Genomic DNA, 14,485 nt, shown 5'->3' with positions numbered 1-14,485 from the left:
TTTAAACAATTATTTCTTCAAAAATCCTCTTACTTGCAGCAATTAAAATTTTTGGGTTAAAAAGACTCCTTCGTAAAAATAAAATTATAAGTAATACTTACTTCCTTGGAATTAAAATAATAAGCATTATAAAATACAATACATAATATGGTAATAAAAATATATGATAGTTGTTTAAAAATAAATTCCACGTTGCACGTTGTTGTCAAAAAGGTCGTAAACTGCAACACATAAATATGAAAACAATATTCCGAATTTATGTAGAGGAGACGGTATATTGTGGCATCTTATTTCTATTTTGTTCAATAATTTAGTTAATATATATTCTAAATCTGTAGTAATAAAATTTCACTGCATTAAATTGAAATTTCAATACTGGCATTAGTGACAATTACGCCAGTGTTACTGCCAATGAATTTTACTGCAAGATCAGAATGAAAAATTCGTTTGATAATTAGAGTGAAAAATTTACTGCAAAAAGGAGTAAATTTGGAGGTTAGAATAATGACAGAATAATGTCATTCCAAATCCAAATAACAAAGCCTACGGAGATAGATTTTGAACAGAGCATGCTATCAATCTATGAACCTATTAACCTTATTTTTAATTATTATTATTTTATTTGTATATAATTATTTTATTCTGTCTCTTATGTTTATGTCATATGTGTCTCCAGATGCGTTTCACCTGTAACAACTCGCCATGACAAACGACAAATGGTGCGTTATGTCGCTAATTCATTCCTTGCAGTAAAATATTCAATATATCTTGCAATACATTACCAATTAATGCTTAAACCACTTCGATTAATCGAATGAATAGTCCACTCCTTTATGTAAGAGTATACAGACTAACTTCAAAGAAGTGAAAAGCTATATATAAAGCAATGACTTTGCCTCGGACTTTGCTACTCATTTTTATTAGCAGTAAAATTTTTATTTTGCCACAGATTTAGAGTGTCAATAAAAATAAAGCTTAATAATTATATTTGTCAAAAAGTTGTTCAATTGATTCTAGATTCAAAGTTACGAAACGTTCATTATTTCGGGTGCTATTTATAAAAATGTGGCAACTCTGCATAATGGCTCGATGAGAAACAGGGATAGTAACATGGTCTTCCACAAATACAGATATAAATAATTAATTTCTGTAAAAACAGTATCTGGTTACAAAATTAATAAAAAACTAAAATAATGTATGAGTGTATGTATTTAAATTGTGTAAATGTATGTGTGTGTTCACATAACTTCTGTCGTATATAGGTATTATACTAAAAATCTATATACATGTAATATAAACTATAGACTAATAGTAGAGCTACAATCAAATTATAGAAAAATTATTTTGATATGAAAACCTCAAAAAAGAGGCAGTCAGCAATCAGCTTAGGAGGCCATATTAGTAAAATACCATATTATCGTTTAACTTTACATAACTCTAAATGTATTCAGTCAAATAAAATGTTAAATAACAAAGATCACACTCTAACGTATAGGGTGTCTATAAAGTCTGTTACCACCAATATATTTTGGAAACGATTTAAAATTATGAAAAACCGCGAAATACGTGTTCGATGATTTCGAAGAGCTACTCTTTTGATGGAGTCGGGTAGAATGGTTATAAAGAGAGTGACGCTAATTAGCCGGAAGTCGCCATTTTGTGTCCAATATCCGAGGTATCTAAATGACGCAATTCGTCGTCTTAACCTCTTCTTTCTTTAACGTTGTCTTCTTTCTAACTAACAGTAAGGATACTTAATGGATACTTAACGGAGCCAATCAGCATTAGGCACATGCATTGGCGCCACTCTCTTTATACTCACTCTAGAGTCGGGGAGGTTCCTCCTCCAGGGGATGCTCCAGGAGGCCCCAACTTAAAAATTTCAAATGGAACGAAGGGGTTTACTATAATAGAGAGATATTTGCTACAATAGGGGAATATTGTAGTAAATTATTTGAAAGGGCATAAAAAAGGAAGCTTTTGGTTTATGTGGAGATTGATACATTGATTCGTTCGGGAGTTATACAGTGTCAAAGTTTGAAAAATTCGATTTGTTCTTACTTTCAATATGTATTGAATTTCTTGCAGTAACTGTTCAAAACCGTTCACTTTTTAGCAGTAAAATAATCGATTAACAACACAAATTTCATCCGTATAAAAAACAGGTACTTTATAATAGAATGTTTTACTGCCAAGAAGTGAACGGTGTCGATTTTGAACAGTTACTGCAATAAATCCAACACATATTGAAGATAAGAACAAATCGAATTTTTCAAACTTTGACACTGAACAACTCCCGAACGGGTTAATGTATCAATGCAATGAACCAAAAGCTTTCTTTTTTTAATGCCCTTTTATATGATATGCTACAATAGAAGGAGTTCCATTCGAAATTTTTAAGTTGGGGCATTCCCTTAGAAGAGGAGGAGGAGGGACCTTTCTGGCCCTCTTAAAAGAGTAGCCTCTCGAAATGATAGAACGCGGATATCGCAGTTTTTCATAATTTTGAACCGTTTCCAAAATATAGGAATGGTAACAGACTTTATAGCTTGTATATTCGTGTGACAATATTCGTGTTCAAGTTTAAAAAGAATAAAGAAGCACGTGTAATTAAGTGTAAAAGTACATTTTAAAAATGTTTCAATATGCTTGAAAGTTAAAATGCATTTTAATAAATGCTGACTATTGTGTATTAGCATATTAGCGTCATGATGTAAGAGCTACTAAGTACATAAATAATTTCATAAGTAATAATTAAAATTCGTCACTTAATAACGGAGACATTAAGCGGCGTCAATATATTTACAATGGTCATAATACCACCTTCTTCTTAAAGAATCATTCAAAGAAGTGTTAAGTGTAAGAAAAAAAGGGTTGTGAAATACCTGAAATAAAAGAATGAAGCAATATGTGCCAAGGAAGAACACAGATTGCAAATGCATAATAATCGGCGTTTGATAAGGCCACAAACCAATCGCTGTTAACAAAATCCGATAAATGTTATAATAACGTTCGCCAGAAAAGACCATCTTACTTAATAGACAGAATACATGTGAATATCGCGGAATTACTGAACAACATCGTACTGAATATTTTGTTATTTTCCGCAAACTATCTCTTGTAAAAGAAAAATATATGATAGGCTACGTACGTAATTTCATAATTTTCTATAATAACGCAATGAGAACAAAAAGTGCTATAATTTCGTCATCCATTTAAAATAATGACATGCTACATTGAAAACGACTATCTTAGTGGCAATTGTCAATGTTATAAGAAAATATACCTCTCATTACGTTCTTATAGTTCGGGTCGGCGCAGATCGGAGTAACTTGGCGCGACTTGTGCGTGGTACAAAATTTGACGCACTTCCAGTCAACGAACAAATTTTTAACCGAATTAACTGAATATACCTTATAGTGCTAAGATATTGGGTACTTATAGATCTCCGAAAGAAATCTTATCTTTCAAATGATGTAGTACATGTATTATAAGCACATATTTTATTGGTTTTTTTAATAAAGTTAATAATGTTTACTAGGACCAATATTATTGTGTTCCCATGATAATAATGACGATAAATGAGTAACGTACAACTTAATATTTATTGATTATGCCAAATTAAAAGAAGTATACCTCGAAGTATACGTACAGAAAATGTGTAACGGATAATTTCGAATAAATATGTAGAACAGGATAACGTGCGCGTCGCTACACGCCAGCGCAGTATCAACATAAACTAAAATAACTAAACTAAAGTAACTAAAATAATTAATAACAAACATCATAATTATCATAATTGAAGGAGATACTTTAAAGAAAAACTACATTATTTCTTACGTCAGACCATTCTTTCATATCATTTTAAGTAATGCAATTAATAGGATTCAGACGTTAGAGCATGATTATGAATTTCGCACATGCGAAAAACCATCGCGCACAAGAATGAATCGAATACTTGTTGAAGTGTAGTACCAACACATTTGCTGACGTGCAGCCTAATAAATATGAACATAAAGCGCGCAACGATTCTCAGCATGCCCCCTGTTCGTACTAAACATCCTGTTAATTGCATTACTTGGAATGATATAAAAGGATGTTCTGACGTAACATATAATGAAGTTTTTCTTTAATATGTAATCATTTCAACATTATCATGTAATTATATTGTATGTGTTAAATTCTTATAAGATTCATAGGTATAATTCACTTTAGAAATGCAGTACGGTAATTTCTACTTCATAATCGATATTTTAAAACCAATTTAGAGATGTAAAGTTATACAGAAAAAAATTCATATATACAAGTAAAATGTTTTTACTATCGACAGAATTAGAAATAGCGTTTTATAAAATAATTATATTCCCGAGGATTTACTTTTATTAAAAGATTTAACGAGGCAACATATGACATGCTGCAAACAATTATAGAATTAAACATGAACCACATAAACTATAATATTATTTATAATTACTTACCCCGTGATTTCTTCCAATTTGAAATGATATTGAATTATATCTCTTTTATATAAGACGAGGTGTAACCATTTTCAGTTAACCGTATAATAACCGTATGTTGAAAATTTTCATGAGAACATTGGCGAAATTAGATATATTTTAATAAATTTTATTATTCATTCAGCGTTCTCATAAATAAATTACATCATTATTTATTAATGGGACGAGAAAAAGTACAGTACATGACGAAAATAAATTTTAGCATTGTCCACAGTATATTAATCTGTATTACATAAGCCCTTGAAGAGTAGCACTCAGAATTAGTAAAAGTAAAAGAATATGTCCGAAACTAAAGAAAAGGTTAATCTCAGAATCTCCGGTTGCATATTTGCGGCATCTTAGCACTCACTACATAGTAAAACCGCGCAGTACGAATCATTATCAATTGTCCTACTACGATGACATATATGATTTCAGCTTATAGGTACTATACGTTAAGTGCTAAAAATTAAAATATTTTTAACATTTTAATGCTTCTAACGGTACAGCATATATTTACATTTTACATAATAATACGAGATTATTGATTTGTTTCAACATATAATTACGTACCTAGAAATCCGTAATGACCTTCTGTCACTAATACGTGCAAGTATTACTACATTTAAGGTTGTATAATTAACTGGAACTTTTGTTTTGCATTATTTCATTGTGATGGTATACATTACAGTAAAGTATGACACTGCTGTAGTTATAAGCTAAAAAAATATGATAACTATGTAAAGCAATCATCAAGGTTAGATTGTTGCAAACAGTGTTATGTAACATTATTGTCTTCTTAAATACGCGCTAAATACAACAAAAACAGATTAAGTAAAATTACTCTTAGACAATTAGTTTACTGTTCACTATAAAATATTTATTACTGTAGAAAATCCTTCTAGAGATGTTACATAAATATAACCAAGTGTTAGGGTGTGAGTTTTCAGAGAATTTTGCATCACAAATAAAAGCAATTTTTGTATTGGTATTGGAGCTAAATACCACATTGTATTATATCTAGAAATTTATAAAAATATTAAATGTAGCATTATTAATAACATTCATATTTGCTTATAGTTGCGCATTTTAATTATACGTGTGTGTGTGTGTGTGTGTGTGTGTGTGTGTATGTGTATAGCTTGTATTTTTTATTTACTTAATAACAAATACACAAGTATTATATACATAAAATATGCACTTGATATCCGAGACACTACAATGTAAACAGACGTCTATGTATAAATATCCGTAAATGCGTGCGTACGTGCGTGCGCACGCCCTATATACTTAAAGATGATATTAAATAAAAGTAGCAACCACAACAATAACATTATATGATTATAATCCTATAATTTAATCTATTGCTTGATTATCTCGTTGATTTCTGCTTGTATCAGCAATACTGTTCAATAGAGCACTGCTGCGAAATTCAACTATAAAGAAGCCTATGGTCGTTATTCTGTTGTAATTCTACGCATATATATTACAAATGTGCGATCTTGATCTGATTTTCTGAAAGACCGATTTTTTTACAAAACTAGATCGATTTTATAATCTATTCGCCAAGATCCGATTTTAAGGCAGATCAATTCATTTAATAAGAAATCGATCTTCGAAATGCAGGAGTGGATTTAGAAATTCAAGACATATTCTGATATATTATTCCATGCCTGTGGCTTACTCAATGAAACACATGGATAAAATAACATCTGGATATACCTTGATCACAGTAATGATTAACACTTCAAATTAATCTCCTTTATTTCTTTTTATTTTTACCTTTAACTATCGTGAATTCTTCATTATACTAACACCGTATACCTACGCGACATACAAGTGCTCGTATACGAGAACGCGAAGTAAGAATTTCACATAAAAGAAACATTCAAATCAAATTAGCAACTAGCCATAGAAGTAAATTGTCCACTGAAACTTTTTATCAAAGATGCAAGAATTACACATTAAAAATTTAAGTAAATTTAGTAAAAAGATTAGTAAGTAGAAGTCGTGCGGGGTACTTTGAATATGAACATTACAAGTACGAAAATACTCTATGACCGAAGAGATTTCCTTCTTTCATTTTATGAAATAATTGGTTGCCAAATATGTACTTATGTAAATATTTTTCTAAAATAATATATATAATGTGTTTTTAAACATTATCCATTTAATTTAAAAAATAAATTATTCAATATTAAATAAATTAATTTATTAAAATTTATGATTATATTTGGAAGACATAGTACTAGTTTAGAAATCGATAAAAAATACGACATGTATAGACTGGCTTCGTATAAATGAAATGTTTTTGTTCATAGAAGATTTTAACGTATATAATTATATATGATACTTACGCGGCATTAAATATTTCTGCGCTATGATCAGAAACCGTCTGTCCAACAAAATTGAATGCAAACAACGAAATAATATGACTTATTAACATAAAGATACACATTATTAATTCGGAAAACTCATTCGACGCATCAGTTAATGAATTAAACAACTATAAAAATGTGTTATATTACTATTCATACTTCAATTTATATATAATGTAAGAAATCGTAAATATAAAAATTACATAAAATATAAAACAGAAAAAATGTAATACATATATAAGTATATTACTTACTCGAAAAAGATTACAACTTAAAGACATTATGCAGATTATCACTAGAGTGAAATACCATTTGTTCATAAAATTCATGAAAAACGTAGAAAACCTTCAATAATAAAGAAAAATTTAAATCATATCCTTGAATTAATTATATATAAAAATATGATTTTCTATAGGTAATTAAAATTAATGCGTGCGTCATATATAATAGAAAGATTCGCAAAAGTAGCCACGGTAGTGTCGCTGCGTGTACCTTAGCGCCGAGACACTACTAGTGTCTCTAGATAATAATGTTAAAAGAATAAATTATGTAATGACTAACTGAATAGATTTTCTATGGATATGAACAGCACGATTAATTCTCTGACACATTGTATGTGTTTTCTGATAGGAAGTAATTTGAAGTGTATGTTGAGTCACTGTTTTTTCGATTAAGTTACTGCAAACAATTTTTATATAATCAACAAACAGTTCAAGATAGATTATTTTCATCGACAGAATTAAAGATAGACACATTACCTAGCGATTTTAAAAGTGGCACCACAATGCCCGATGAATGCGTAAGATAATGTTCCCGTTGCAAGAATGGTAAATACTTCAATTATTATTGTTATGATTTCATATATTAAATAAATATAAAAATACTGTTCCTCGTCGATAAAAAATTCGAAATCTATTTTTACTTTACGTGGCCGAGATTTATTCAACGGTGTGACAGCGTCAAGAACAACTGGTATCAATTCAATAAATATGATAAAAAATATAGCAAATGCGACGACAACTGGACATTGAAAATAACAAGATCACATACAACCTTGTTAATTATAAGTAAACAATTTCAAACAGACAGATATAAATGTTATTTAATATGTATCTTATAATTTACTTACAACTCAAAATTAGTGACAGAAGACGATTTTCATTAGCATTTTTCTCTAATATTCTAATTTCATTATTATCTTTGGTTGAATTCCAGTCCAATTTTATTTGTTTCAACAAATATTTCACCTATCATTTAAACAGTTAATGTTTCGAAATTCCTCTTACTGATGTGAATTAAAATTCTCGGAGTAAAAATGTTCTTCCATAAAAATAAAATTACAAACAGTACTTACTTCTTTAGTATTAAAATAATAAGAATTATAGGTTATAATACATAATATGGTAACAAAAATATATGATAGATTTTTAAAAATAAATTCCAAGTTGCACTTTGCCGTCAAAAAAGTTGTAAACTGCAACATATAAGTATGATAACAATATATCGAAATTACATAGAGAAGAAAGTGATATATTATGGCACCCAATTCCCATTTTCTACAATAATTTGGTTAATAATTGTTATTTGAATTTAAAGCTTAACAATTATATTTATGAAATAGTTGTTTAATTAATTATAGACTCGAAATTACGAAAAACTCATTACTTAGGTCGTTATTTATAAATATGTGGCGACGTTGCATAATGGTTCGATGAAAACAGGGGTTTACATATTATTTACAGGTAATACAATCTTCTAAAAAGCAGATTTACAAAATTAGTTTTAAAAAAAAAACAGTATTTGGTTACAAAATTAATAAAAAAGTAACATATTGCATGAATTTATGTATTCAAATTATGTAAATGTATGTGTATCACATACTACTTCCGCATATAGGGTGATTAGTACTAAAAATCTATATACATAGATTTTAAATAATATAAACTATAGATTAATAGTAGAATCACAACCAAGCAATGAAAATATTATTTTGTTATGAAAACCTCAAAAAAGAAGCTGTTAACAATCAGCACATTTATAAGGCCACATTAGCAAAATACCATATTATCGTTCAACTTTGCATAACTCAAAATGTATTCAATCAAATAAAATGTTAAATAGCAAAGAATACACTTAAACATATATTCATGCGATAATTTGTTCAAGTTGAAAAAGAATAAGAAAGTATGTAATTAAATGTTAAAGTGTATAATAAAAACGTTTCAATATATTTGAAAATAAAAATGCACTTTAATAAATGTCGACTAATATGTCTTAGCATATTAGCATCATTATTTATAAGAGCTACTAGGTACATAAATTCATAAGTTTCGAATTCGTCACTTAATAACGGAGATATTACGAGGAGCCAATATATTTACAACAGTCATAATACCACTTTCTTCTTAAAGAATCATTCAAAGAAGTGTTAAGTGTAAGAAGAAAATGGTTATAAAATACCTGGAATAAAAGAATGAAACAATATGAGCCAAGGAAGAACACAGATTGTACTTGCATAATAATCGGCGTTTGATAAGGCCACAAACCAACCGCTGTTAACAAAATCCGATAAATGTTGTAATAACGCTCGCCAGAAAAGACCATCTTACTTAGAGGACAGAATACGTGTGAATGGGAATATTGCAGAATTATAGAATAACAACGTACTGAATATTTTTCTATTTTTTGTCAACTATCTCTTGTGAAAGAAAAGTATGTGGTAGGTTATGTAATTTAACAATTTTCTATAATTACGTAATGAGAGCGAAAAGTACTATCATTTTGTCGACCATTTGAAATAAAGACATCCTATAATACATTGAAAACGATTCTTTTTGCGGTAATTTTCAATGTTATAAGAAAATATACCTCTCATTACATTCTTACAGTTTGGATCGGCGCAGATCGGAGTAACTTGACGCGAGAGCGTAGTTCACAGTGGGTGTTTTCCCACAATGTACACAGGTGACACAGTGTAACACTGTGTCCTACACAAAGTGTTAAAACTATGACACAATGTCACAACGCTCGACATTGTAAAAAGCTAAGTACGAGCGTGTGAAATATGTTAATGTTATCAACTTTTCGAAAAGTTATTTGGTAGCTGTACTTATTTTGCAATAAAACCTTCAAAAATCGCCAATTTTGAAAAAATTATAACTTAAATCTAAATAAAAATCATGAATCTATTATTGATACGCTAAATTATAAGAATAAGAATGGAAGACTGCAATGCATTCTGGAGTTCCACTATAAAACTAAACTGTGTTCCAACAAGTACTTTACACGATGAAACACGGTATAACGTCTCTGTGTCCTAGCTGGAAAACAACCAGTATGACGCGTCCCCAGTATACAAATAAATTTTATATTAAATCAATTGAATACATCTTATAGTGCTAAGATATTAGGAACTTAGATCTTCGAAAACATTCTTCACTTTTGAATGTTGTGTTACATGCATTATACAAATATATTTTATTAGTTTCTTTATAAAGTCAGTAATGTTTACTAGGATCAATATTATCACAATTGGAGAAAATACTTTCAAAAAATCTACATTACTTTTTACGTCAGAACATTCTTTTATACTATTTAAAGCAATCAATAGGATTTAGACATTCGGGCAAGATTATGAAGTGCACATGCGGAGAAGTGAATTTACGCGCAAAAGTGAATAGAGTACTTGTTGAAGCGTAGTATCAACATTTTGACTGACGTGCGACCTACTAAATATAAACATAAAGCGCGCAACGATGCTCCGCGCGCCCCGTGATCGTGCCAAACATCCGAATCCTATTAATTGGATTACTTGGAATGATATAAAAGGATGTTCTGACGTAAGATATAATGAAGATTTTTTTTAATTCATTTGAACAATATCATGTAATTATTGTATGTGTTAATTTCTTATAAGATTCTTAGGTATAATTCACCTTAGAAATGCAATTCGGTAATTCCTACTTCATATATAATATCGATATTTTTAAATTAATTCAGAAATGTAAAGTTATACAGAAAAAAATTCATATGTACAAATAAAATGTTTTTACTATCGATAGAATTAGAAATAGCATTTTATAAAATAATTATATTCTTCAGGATCTACGAAATTATTAAAAGATTTTAACGACACAACATATGACATGCTGTAAACAATTACGGAATTAAATATGAACTACGTAAACTATGATATCATTTATAATTACGTATACCGTAATTTTTTCAATTTGAAAAAGTTATTGAATTATATACCTCTTTTATACAGGTATAAGACGAAATGTATTAATTTTCAGTTAACCGTATGTTAACGGTATGTTAAAAATTTTCATGAAAATTTTAGTGTAATGAGATACGTTTTAATAAGTTTTATTATCCATTTAGCGTTTCCTTAAATAAATTACATTATTATTTATTAATGGAACGAGAAAAAGTAAAGTACATGGCGAAAATAAACATTGGCATTGTCCAGTATATTAATGTGTATTCCATAAGTCCTTGAAGAGTAATACTCCGAATTAGTAAAGGTAAAAGAACATGTCCCAAACTAAAGAAAAGGTTAATCTCAGATTCTCCGGTTGTGTATTTGCGGCATCTTAGCACCAATTGCACAGTAAAACCGAACAGTACGAATCATTATTAATTATCCTATTACAATGACATATGTGATTTCAGCTTACAAGTATTATACGTTAAGTGCTAAAAATTAAAATATTTTCGACATTTTAATGCTGCTAATGGTATAGCATATATTTACATTTTACATAATAATATGAGATTAATGATTTGTTTGAACATATATTTACGTACCTAGAAATCCGTAATGACCTTCTGTTATTAATATGTGCAAGTATTACTACATTCAAGGTAACCAATTGAAACTTTGTTTGGATTATTTCATCGTGGTGGTATATATTACAGTAAAATATGATACTGCTGTAGTTATAAGCTGAAAAAATATCATAACTTTGTAAAACAATCATCAAGATTTGATTGTTGCAAACAGTGTTATGTACAAACATTATTGTCTTTTTAAATACGCATTAAATACAACAAAAACAGATTAAGTAAAAGTTTTTCTAGACAATTAGTTTCCTGTTCAGTATAAAGTATTTATTACTGTAGAAAATCCTTCTAGAGATGTTACATAAATATGACCAAGTATTAGGGTGTGAGTTTTCAGAGAATTTTGCATCACAAATAAAAGCAATTTTTGTATTGGTATTGGAGCTAAATACCACATTGTATTATATCTAGAAATTTATAAAAATGTTAGATTTAGCATTATTAATAACTTTCATATTTACTTATAGTAGCGCATTTAAATTATACGTAGCTTGTATTTTTCATTTACTTAATAACAAATATACAAGTATTATATACATAAAATGTGCACTTGATATCCGAGACACTACAATGTAAACAGATGTCTATGTATAAATATTCGTAAATGCGTGCGTACGTGCATGCGCACGCGCTATGTACTTAAAGATGTTATTAAATAAAAGTAGCAACCACAACAATAATATTATATGATGTAATGTGCAAAGGTTTAATGATATGTAACCGTGTGCGAGCGTATGTGACGAGTGTGCGCAGGAAAAAAGAAGAGAGCGGAGGATGACTAGAGATAGATTCAAGTGATATCAAGACTCGACTGTATCTTTGTAAAAAATACGTATTTATATAATAATAATAAAGCTGCTCTCAGAACTGTCTCCTTGGTATATGTATACACGTTATACACATCGTTCAGCGTCTTACAATTGATTATAATTCTACAATTTCATCTATTGTTGGATTATCTCGTTGATTTCTACTTGCATCAGCAATACTGTTCAATATAGCACTGTTGCGATATTTAACTATAAAGAAGCCTGTAGTCGTTATTCTGTTGAAATTCTGTGGATATATGTTAGGAATGTGCGATGTTGATCTGATTTTCTGAAAGATCGATTTTTTGCAAGAAAAAATAGATCGATTTTTTAATCCATTCACCAAGACCCGATTTTAAGGCAGATTAATTCATTTAATAAAAAATCGATCTTCGAAGTGCAGGAATGAATTTAGAAGTTCAAGACATATTCTGATATATCATTCCATCCCTGTGGCTTACTGAATGTCACACATGGATAAAATAACATTTGGATATACCCTGATCAGTAAAGATTTAACACTTCATTTTAATATCTCCTTTAATTCTTTTATTTTTATCTTTAACTATCGTGAATTGTTCATTATACTAACACCATTGTCAGGTTTGTACAGATATTTAAAAAGTCGTATGTTTTGACGTAATTATTTTTATTGTGCTCTGGTTGCACTATTAAATAAACTTGTTTTATGATATATGTATAACTAAAAAAATTTTTATATTTCATTTAGATCTTTATCGTTCCATTAATCAGGCTTAGTAATATTTGTAATTACAACTAGTAATTATTATCGATAAAAATGTGTAAATAAATTCTACTTAAATTCTATTTTATAACATTGATTTGACAGTTATAATATATGATATTGACAGTTATAAAATTGAATTTAAAATTGATACTGACAGTTATAAAATTGAATTTAATGGGTTTATGTACAATACTTTACGATTTTAAGTCAGTAGTTACGAAATACAGATGTTAAATTATGTAAAAGAAGATTTATAAATTAAAATAATTTTACTCGGAGGTAAATTAGAATAATGTTCTAATTGTTTTATTATATTTGTTCAATTTATACGACGTTACTAAAACATTTTAATTGAATCAATCTCTGATCTCCGATAGATCGATTCACTCCGCTCCAATTTTTTAATAGATCGAATTCAATCAATCTGATTCAAGATTGATTAAGAGATCGATTCAATTAATAGAGATCGTACATCCCTAATATATGTACACAAACGCGTGCACACAGCATGTACGTTCATACCTTACAAACACGAATACGTATACGCGACATACAAGTGTTTGTGTAAAAGAACGCACGTAAGAACGGATCACGTAAAAGAAACGTTCAAATCTATTCAGCAACTAGCCATAGAAGTATATTGCCCACTGAAATTTTTGATCAAAGATGCAAGAACTACACATTACAAATTCAAGCAAATTTACTAAAAAGATTAGTAAATATAAGTTGTGTAGGGTACTTTGAATATAAACGTTACAAGTACGAAGATACTCTATGACCGAAAATAGATATTCTTCTCCTGTTTTATGAAATAATAGGACAAATACTTATGTAAATATTAATCTAAAATAATAATGCATCTCTTTAAATATTATCAATCTAATTAAAAAAATGGATTATTCAACATTTAAAAAATAAAATTAGAAACAAACACAATAATAAAGGTTAATTTTTAAAACGAGAAAACCCGGATGATAGATAAAATTAATTATTGTATTAATATACATAAAATCTCGGTACGTTCCGACTTAACTTAGTCTTCTTTCGCCGAAGATAATTTGCAAGTTATAAGCGCATGATGTTACAAAGAGAGATACTATAATTGACGCTTAAGTCGAAACGTACCGAAAAATTTCATATCTACTAATAAAGTAATTAAATTTATGTGTTACTCAGGTTTGCTCGTTTTAAAAATTGAACTATATTATT

The 14,485-nt window shown here is 28.9% G+C and overlaps 1 protein-coding gene across 1 annotated transcript in view; it reads right to left on the bottom strand.

Annotated features, from left to right (window-relative positions):
* Positions 1 to 11,972: 11,972 nt before the first annotated feature.
* The window catches only part of LOC108767108 (uncharacterized), a 6,949-nt gene continuing 4,436 nt past the window's right edge, over positions 11,973 to 14,485 (bottom strand). The window contains exon 5 of the mRNA XM_018516809.1: positions 11,973 to 12,126. Within this exon, the coding sequence (XP_018372311.1) occupies positions 11,973 to 12,126 (154 nt within the window). The remainder of the gene's footprint in view (positions 12,127 to 14,485) is intronic.

Source organism: Trachymyrmex cornetzi, unplaced genomic scaffold, assembly GCF_001594075.2.
Source record: "Trachymyrmex cornetzi isolate Tcor2-1 unplaced genomic scaffold, Tcor1.1 scaffold65, whole genome shotgun sequence".
Lineage (NCBI taxonomy): Eukaryota > Metazoa > Arthropoda > Insecta > Hymenoptera > Formicidae > Trachymyrmex > Trachymyrmex cornetzi.
The sequence above is the reverse complement of the archived record's forward strand: the minus strand, read 5'-3'. Positions and strand labels throughout refer to the sequence as shown.